The following is an 8,647-nucleotide window of genomic DNA, read 5'->3' on the forward strand; positions in this document are numbered from 1 at the left end:
AGCCCGCTAGGCTCCTTGCCTTCCCGATCTCCCCTAGCTTGGATGTCCTCCTTCACCCCCCAGCCTCTCCTTCCAGCCCTGCTGCACTGAGCCCAATGCCCACGTGTGCTCTCTGGCTAGACACACATCTGCTCCAGCCCTAGCCAGTTACTGTGACGGGCTGACTCTCGGCATCCCCTCTGTTGTCTGCTGGTGTGCTGGTCAGGCCACTGACACCCATCTGGTGGCCCCATGAGGTCCTCCACCCACCACGTCCTGCTGGGCCAGGTCCTTTGGGCTCCCCCAGGCAAGGCGCAGAGCTGGGGTTACCACCTCCCTAAAGAGCAACACTGAGCCAGTTCAGCTCTAGGAGAGCTCGACACTACGGGCTCTGCACCCGGGAACCTAACCCCCCAAATAAATCCATCTTGCCCCATGTAAACACAGGAAAAGCTCGTGAAGTCGGCCTTCTTTCTCAATGGATGTGAGAGACACACAGTGGTTGCTTCCCTCCTCCCCAGCCCATAATGATTTACACTGGGCTTGAAGATAAACCTGTTTATTAAGTACACAAAGCAGGATTTAAGTCATGTCAAGAGAATACAGCCAGATCAAAGTCAGTCACTAAGTGAAAACAAACAATGCCAGCTAATTTAAATCCACTCGGAAACCTGTTACCTTCCGCAGCTGGGCTTCTCTCAGGTAAAAAGCTGCTCTTTACTCTGGCCTGGGTTGATAGCTTTGTCAGAGTTCTTTTTATCCCCTTGAGGGGGGCCGGGCAGTGTCCAAGGCCATCTGCAGACAAAAGGCTCATTGCTTCCTACATAAACTTACACAGACTTTCCCCTGGGGCAGCATCCCCTCCCCTACCATCCCTATGGAAAAATACCAGATTTGCAATGGATTCTGTTACCAGGTGGTTTGGTCACCACAGTTTGGGCTTACAGGACAACTGGTTTCACGGGTGGTTTGAATACAGAGCCATTAAGTACCTGAGGTGTCACTAAAGGCTCCCATGTCACATTTCTACCACCACTGACACAAATGACACACATGAATAAGATGAACATGTTCAGCAGCTTGTAACACTACAATCCATGTGTTACATTGTGTCTAAAATGTTTAGTCATGCATATTCATAAGGTAATTTTCATAATGCACAGCAGGGAGAGCCCTGACTTTACACCATTACCATCAGCATTTCTGCAGTGGCCAGGCCTGTCGGCCCCTGGGCACATCACCTTTCACCTGCCTGTGGCAGGGGAGAAGGCAGAGAAATCCCTTGTCTCCATGCAAGTAACTATGCCTCAGGAACGCCAGAGTCCTGCAGTGTGTCCATTGCATCAGGGGCCACGACGGGACGGCTGGCTAATTCTTCGACAATGAGCGAGAACTGGCAGGCAGGGTGTCTCTCTCCCTCTGCAGTGGGGTTCCCCTTGGGGATTTGCTGTGCCAGTGCACTGACCATGCACGCCTTTACCTCAGGCCAGCTGCAGGCTCCTGCTACATGTGCCTTCTGCCTCCCCTCATGTGGAACAGCAGGTGGTCCTGAGGCTGTCATAGGCTGGGGGGGAAGGCGGGGAAGAGCCCTGCTTGGCCGAGCATCTTGCCCAAGAGCTACTGACAAAACTCAGCATCTCCCTCTCTTTTCAGTTGTGCCCAGCAACGTTCTCTCTCTGCTGGGTGCTGGTGAACAGCTGGTAGAGGACAGAGAACTGGAGACCGCACAGGGTAAGGGGTGTGAAGCCAGGACCGTGCTGGGAAAAGGGCTTAACACAGCTGGGCTCAGGGGGAGGAGGGTGTCTGTGGGGCAGGGGGATGCTGTCATGGGTTCAGGGGTCCCCAAGCTCTGCACCCCAACCACAGGCAGAAGTGACTCCTGCAGCAGATAGAACAGGGGGTTTATCAGGTGACCGACACACAGCGCAGTGCAGAGGTGTCAGTACAGCAGGCCTAGAGTCAGTCCCATCCATCCTGGGGAGCAGAGGCCCAAGGGGTGCCCGTTTGGGGTCGAGCCTCCCCTCCGCACAGGCTGGCTGCCTTCCAACTCTCCCCTCACCTCCAGCTGCTGCCTCTGATTCAACCCAGATGGGCTCCTCCCGGCTGTTCCTTCGGGGACAGAGGTATTACCTGCCAGCTTAGGTTACAGCCAGGGTGAGCTGCTCAGCTGGTCACACACACATCCCTCACTCCATCACAGAAACTCAGCACTGGGCCAGACTTTGTGGGCAGGGGTGTCGTGCAAAACAGAGTGGACTGAAGCCCTGGTTCAGGGCAGAGATGCCACTGGTGGGGGCTAAGTCCCAGCAAGGACCTGGGTGCTGTGGCAGCACAGGGCTGGGGGTAAGTGTACGAGCACTGGCAGAGAACGAACGGGGCAGGGCTGGCTGCTTGGTGGGGCAGGGGAGGCTGCAGAAAGCCCAGGGCGGGGATGAGGATTCCAGCAGGAGAAATCCAGGCTGTGCCCCGCCCCAGCAGCCCAGCTCCTCACACGCAGGAGCTGCCCGGGGTTGGCTCCATTGCCTGGGTCAGGGTAGAGGCCAGAGACTGCCCCCAGCTACACTGGCTGCCTCGCATACCTCCCACTCCACAGACCTGGCTCCTTCTGACCAGCTAAGGGGATAGGGCCAGCACTTCCCACCCATGGCCGCCCCAGGTACCTGCGGAGTTCTAGCTGCCAGGCTGGGGCCTAGCATACCCCCACCAGCTGAGGAATTACACCTTCACCAACCCCCGCCCCAAGACCTGGGCACCCCAGCTAGCCAAGTATACAGGGACACGGGCTGAAGTCCTGGGTGGGCCAGGAGCCTATGGAGAGGCCGTTAGGCAGACCCAGCAGCTCCCCGGCCCCAAGGTACTCTTGTTCCAACCCAGCCATGGGTAGAGGAGCCCCGGGAGAGGGTGACCTGCCCCACCAGCCAAGGAGGGAGAAGTGGTTAGCGCACCGCCCAGGGGACTGGCAGCAGCAGGAGTTGGGACAGATCCCTGCTGGAGGCCAATCCATTTGGGGCACCTCTTGCTCTCTCCGGCCTTAGACCCTGGTCCACACAGGAGGGGGCCTGGCCCCTGGAGCACTGCAGCCAGGAGCTGCAATCCCCTGAGTGCTGCACTGCATGCAGCAGGGGCCCCCATGGCGCTGTTGGCCCCAGTTCAGCCCAGCCCGGGTGCTGCCCACAGGCCTCTTGGCGGGGAGCAGCTTGCGATGGGGCTGCAGCCTGCTGTACTGCAGTGCCCTGTGGGGTAGTGGGTGGGCTCAGCACCTCACAGCAGGAGATCCACATCCCAGCAGCTGCCCAGGGAGGTGGCCACTCCCCACTTCGGAAGCAGCATCGACAGGGCTCCTGGGAGCCTGCTTGTGGCCCATCCTTATTTCCCCAGGGGCTTGGATGCACACAGATCACCCCACCACAGGGCTCCCAGCCCATGATCACAGGGCAGAGAAACTGGGAAAGCCCAGCCTCCTCCCTCCAGCAGCTGGGGGCTGCCTGACCCCCCTCTGTCCCACAGAACGGCCAGGGGCCGGCCTGCTGCCTCCTCTTATCCCTGTGAGCCCGAGGGTCTTGTCAGCACAGCAGGCAGCTTCAGCGTTTCAGGGAGCGCTAATTCAACAGGCCTTGGAATGCTCCCAGCCTTGGTGCTTAAGAGGGCCCAGGGGAGACGTAACAGAGCCAGGGTTCAGGTGCTTAAGTAGCACAGGAAGAGGCAGGGCCTACGGCCAGCCCTGCCCCTGGGCTGTTAGCCACAAGAGCGTTTGCCTCCAGGCCAAGGGTTCTCCAGCAGGCGGGGATGCTCCGTCTCAGAGAACCCCTACTCCCACCTTAGCACCCACAGCTAGTGCCTGGGGCTGCTGACTTGTGCAGCGGTTAAGGGGGCTCCATGCTCCCAGAGCCACACAGGCTCTGGGGCTAGGGCATGTCCATCACCTCCCCGTGGCAGGTGCAGCCCTACCAGCCCTGGACTGCCTCCCTCAATGGTCTGCTCTGCTCTGGGGGAGGGGCACAGAGCAGTGCCCCGGGCTTAGACGGGAGCTGGTTGCTCTCACACAGCTCACGCCACACCTGTTGCACGAGAGACTTTATTGCTGTGCATGTACACGGTAACCCCCGCAGGGGCGGGAGGGGACAGCAGCTCAGCGATCACCCGGGAAAGCAGGCAGCCCATCCAGCACAAGGCACCAGGGACTGGCGTAGCCTCACTTTCACTGCTGGGGCTCAGACACGCCTGCAATACAGGGCAGCTGGAGTGAGAGTGACTGCCTGATGCCCACCCCCTTTCAGGCCCTGGCGAGAGCCAGGCATCCCCCCCAGCCAGGGCACTAGCACCTGCCCAGCTGGTAGTGAGACAGAGCCCTGTAGGACCCAGTGAACAGTCACTGCCCCTCTGCGTCCAACACTGCTGCTTCCTCCCCCAGTGGGCAGCCCTCAAGTGGCTGCCCCTGCTTGGGCCCAGGACAAGCCCTAGCCCTGTGGGGGCTGAATCTAGCAGCTGTGAGCTCTCCCACACCCTCCCCGATCCCTGCAGCCCCTGGTCCCCACTTCCCACACCAGAAGGGCTCAGGCTGGGGTCTCCACCTGCCACTCTGCAGCCTGGCATCCAGCCAAGACTAAGTGCAGCTGCAAGCAGGGTCACCCCATCTCCTCTGACGGGTGGCAAGGGAAGGGTGAGCTTGCTGAGTGCCCTGGCACTGCAGGCAGGAGAGACTCCCTCTCCCAGGGCCTAGGCAGCAGGATGCCTGTGGCCCAGTGTCCTGGCACTCATGCTCCCAGCATTACGTACAGCGACTCCCCAGCATGCTCCAAGGGAAGCCAGAGCTATCGGCTTGAGAACCAACCACGGAAGAAAGTCTCCAGGAAGGAGAAGGGGTTGCCCAGGTCTGGAGTGTGGAGCACCCCAGGCTGCTGCCAGTCACCCACAAATGGCGCCAGCTCCCCTGGAAAGCAGAAGGAAGGAGACAGATGCTCCAGACAGTCCCTGACAACCCTGCCTGGCCCTGCCCTCCTCCCGTCCTGGCTCCAAACACACCCCGCAACCCAGCCAGGACCTGCTGTGGCCCACACTCACCTTCACGCAGGTCAGTCTCATCCCCTTGAGGGTCCTTGCCCTGCCCACCCTCCTGGGTGGTGCCCTCGCCCACTCGGTGGCGGGTGATGGTGGTTTCTCTGCGCCCCTGGCTGTCCTGCACTGTCCGGCGTTCCTCCACAGTCTGAGCATGGGACACAGGTATTTGTCACACCCGGCCTGGAGCAGCCCTGGCCTGACCCCATCCCACATAAGCCTGTCATCAGCAGCCCCCAGGCTGAGCTGAGTGCCAGGGACTATCCCAGCCACAAACCCCTGCCATCCGCAGGAGCCACACTGAACATGCCTCCGCCTGGGCCCTGAGTGCAGAGACAGCTCCTCTCACCATAGCCCCGAGGATCCCCCTTGACTCTAGCCCTGCCCCACAGCAAGAGAGCACTCACCCCATCGGGGCCTGTCACCGTGGTGACTGAGACACTCCGGAAGTAAGAGTGAGCCTTTGGCTGGCCTGGTCTCAGGACAGTCTCCAGACCCTCCGAGGAGACCTGGGAATCCAGATCTGCGTAGAGCATGAAAGCAAATGAGACAGGGGCCTAGGCAGAGCATCCCCCCACAGGAGCTCAGGGACCACACCCTGGGAAAAGGGCCAGGAGAGAGCAGGGCTCTCCTGCAGCAGCTCCACAAGGTGGCTTGCAGGCCACACCAGTGGTGGGGGCACCCATGTCAGGCGGAGCAGCAGGAGCTCGGGCCTCAGGCTCAGACACCCGTTCCCAGACCAGGGAGCTCCAGAACAATGCCTACTACCGCCAGTACAGCCAGACCTCCCTGCCAGGCATGGGAAGCCCCAGCTGCAGTCCTCCCCTCCCCCCATGGCTCAGATCCTCACGCTGTCACCCAAGCCCACAGGCACTGACCTTTGTCCTCTCTGGCACTGGGGGGAGCTGGACGCATCTCTCCCAGCTATGATGGGAAGCAAAGAGCGTTATTAGGGGCTGGAGGTATTCCTGTGACAGACAAGGCAAACAAAGGGGTCTCTAATGGCTCGTTACAGACCTCCCTGGCCTTCTGGGTAGGCCTATGCCTGCCAGCTGTTGCTGTCCCTGCGAGGTTACTAACAGGGAGTATGGGCAGCATCCCCGCGATGCCAGCAGAGAGATGGCTGCTGAAAAGGCGGCATTCCTGAGCCAGACACCAGGCTGTCACTTACCCCAGCAAATGGCCACCAAGGCCTCGTGCCTGGGACCACCAGGCCAGCAGTGTCCCCCTGGTCCCTCCCAGGGCCTGAGCCCTCTGGAGAGTGTCTGGGCTGGTGACTGTCCGGATACTTGAGCATCGAGTCCCGGAGCGACTGCTGTCGTTTTTCCTCACTCTGGGGGCCTGACGGGCATGGGGTTGCCTCAGTGCCAGGCAGCTCTAAAGAGCAGAGGAAAAGCAGAACGTCACAACGTGGTTCTACTAACAGCCCTGAGCTGTGACGTCGATCACCCCCACACCGCTGTCCTATCCCCAAGCCATCCCCCCACCCGGCATACAGCCTTTGCTATACCCAGGCATTCACTCCAACAGATGAGCCTTATTGGAAATCCTCACGGGGTGAGGGAGAGACACAAACCCACCTACTTCTAAAGACCCCTCCCCCAGCCTTGTAGGAAACCACTGGAAACTGATCACAGGGAGATCACTAAAGAGAGAGAGAGACACAGAGGTGCAAGTCACAGGTGTAAACAAGGAACCAGAAGGGGACAGCCAGCAGAGAACTCCAGAGAGCGCCCACTGCTCCATGCAGCTCTCTAGGGAATCAGTAGACGCTGCCCAGAGGAAATCGGGGGAGCAGAAATAGACCCCACAGCCACAGAACATGCCCTCCTCCAGCTTCCTCCTGGAGGTTCAGGTGGTAGTCTGGGCCAGGGCCAAGAGGAGGTTGACGAGGAGGCATCATGACTGTGTGGGGCCACGGAGGGGTGTGCAAAAATAAACAGGTGCAGGGAAAACTCCAGCCAGGACCTCAGCAGAAGGTACTGGAGAAGCCAGAACAGGGGTTGCAGCCTGGCACACTCGAGGCTGGCATGCGCCAGGCTCTCCCGTATGCCACAGAAGGGGCAGGCAGCTGGAACAGGGTGAAGGGTGCCAGACACACGCTCAGGGCTCTGCAAAGGAGACGCCAGTGGGCCATGGGACCAGGCGGAACAGAGCAGCCCCTCACCGAAGGGCTGGCAGGGCAGGGTCCAGGCCCCCAGCTCGCTGAACAGCTCATTAAAGTCCCAGAAAAGCTCGTCAAAGCCGAAGGTGTCGTTGAACCGCATCCCGCCGAAGCTGAAGCCGAAGTCCTGGCGGGGGTGCGGCCCAAACGGGGGGCCCCCGCCCTCGTCCTCCTCCTCGTCGTCGTCCGCCTCCTCGTCCCGCGTCACGCCCCCGAAGAAGGGGTCTCGGGCCCTTCGGGGAAGCGAAGAGGGAGTCACGACAAAGCCCCCGCCTCGGCCAGCGCACGAAGGCCGGGCGGGGGGGAGGCTGCAGGGGGCCGGGGCCGAGACCGAGGGGACGGGGCCACGGGGCAGGAGTTGGGGGAGGGGAGACCCGGGGGGGGGCAGGAGCAGGGCCGAGCCATGGGGGCGGGGTAGAGGGAGAAGCTAGAGGGGGAGGGGAGGGGAGGAAAGAGGAGTTGCGGGGGAGGGGGGGCTCGGGCCGGGGCCCCCAGTCCGGCGCCTCGAACCTGCGGCCGCGGGGGAGGCCAAGGACGCCCCGGAACAGCTCGTACAGGCTCATGCCGCCAGCGCCGCAAAGCCAGCCGGCCCCTATGTCGCGCTGCACTCTCTGCCGTAAAGCGACACGTCGCAATCCGCTCTCTGCCTCGTCACCGAAAAACGAGGCCACCCTTGTCAGCCTCGCTACGGCTTTGCCCTTCTGCCGTAAACCGAGGCCGCCGGTGCAGCCGTAAAGCAAGCCAGACTAGTGTCGTACAAATGGCTTTATTTGGTAGCGAGGCCGATCCGTTGTTTGGGTCTTGAGGGGCGGGGCCTCGGCCCCTTAATTAGCATAATCAGGAACAACGTGTAACGAGAGGGCGCACGTGCCATTTCCCGCCTTTTGCGTTTCCCCTCGCGCCCCCGCTGCCCCTCCCCCCGCGAGGGGCCCCTCACCCCCAGTGCTGCGCCCCCCCCTCGCGGGGCCCTTCGCCCTAGTGCTGTGCTGAGCAGGGCGCCGCCCCGGAGCGAGCGTGGGGCGCGCTGTGCCAGGCTGCTGTGCCCCAGCTCCAGGGGGCGGGGGGCCGCTCGCTGCTGCCCCGCGGTGCTTGCAGTGGAACAGGCAGACGAGGGCGAGAGTTCGTTCCCCCGTGTCTGGCCAGGGAAACTGAGGCGCAGGAAGGCGAGAAGCAGCTCTGGGCTGGCGCTGGGAGCCGCCAGCGCTGGGGGGTGCTCATAAGAACGGCCGGACTGGGTGAAACCCAAGGCCCGTCCAGCCCTGTGTGCTGTCTGCCGACAGTGGCCAGTGCCAGGGAATGAACAGAGCAGGTAAGCACCAAGTGAGCAATTCCCTGTCACCCATTCCCAGCCTCTTGCACACAGGCTAGAGCCACGCTCCCTGCCCAGCCTGGCGAACAGTCTTTGATGGACCTAGCATTGCCCATGAATTTATATTGTTCAGCCTTAAA

At 61.4% G+C, this 8,647-nt stretch overlaps 1 protein-coding gene across 4 annotated transcripts; it reads right to left on the reverse strand.

Moving 5' to 3' along the window:
* Nucleotides 1-534: 534 nt before the first annotated feature.
* Nucleotides 535-7,892, reverse strand: HAX1 (HCLS1 associated protein X-1). Of its 4 annotated transcripts, none has more exons than XM_074981226.1 (8): nt 7,709-7,865; nt 7,202-7,431; nt 6,206-6,411; nt 5,913-5,958; nt 5,442-5,557; nt 5,041-5,182; nt 4,756-4,909; nt 665-774 (listed from the first exon to the last, which is right to left on the reverse strand). In XM_074981226.1, the coding sequence occupies exons 1-7, from the start codon at nt 7,759-7,761 to the stop codon at nt 4,791-4,793; spliced, it is 912 nt and encodes a 303-aa protein (XP_074837327.1). In that variant the 5' UTR covers nt 7,762-7,865; the 3' UTR covers nt 665-774; nt 4,756-4,790. The 4 variants fall into 4 exon arrangements, with proteins under 4 accessions (XP_074837324.1, XP_074837327.1, XP_074837326.1 ...); XM_074981225.1 differs by lacking the exon at nt 665-774 and adding an exon at nt 4,037-4,200; XM_074981223.1 differs by lacking the exon at nt 4,756-4,909 and having other exon boundaries at nt 535-774; nt 7,709-7,892.
* Between the last annotated feature and the right edge of the window lie 755 nt (nt 7,893-8,647).

This window comes from Carettochelys insculpta, chromosome 30 (assembly GCF_033958435.1).
Source record: "Carettochelys insculpta isolate YL-2023 chromosome 30, ASM3395843v1, whole genome shotgun sequence".
NCBI lineage: Eukaryota > Metazoa > Chordata > Testudines > Carettochelyidae > Carettochelys > Carettochelys insculpta.

Bases quoted from the DNA above. Each gene is read 5' to 3' on its own strand.
- HAX1 (XM_074981223.1), bottom strand. From the start codon at position 7,761: ATGAGCCTGTACGAGCTGTTCCGGGGCGTCCTTGGCCTCCCCCGCGGC. The intron at 5,558-5,912 runs GTCAGTGCCTGT...TGCTCTACGCAG, and splicing joins CAGTGCCAGAGAGGACAAAG to ATCTGGATTCCCAGGTCTCC. The intron at 775-5,040 runs GTGAGTGTGGGC...TTTTGTCTGCAG, and splicing joins TGAGACTGACCTGCGTGAAG to ATGGCCTTGGACACTGCCCG.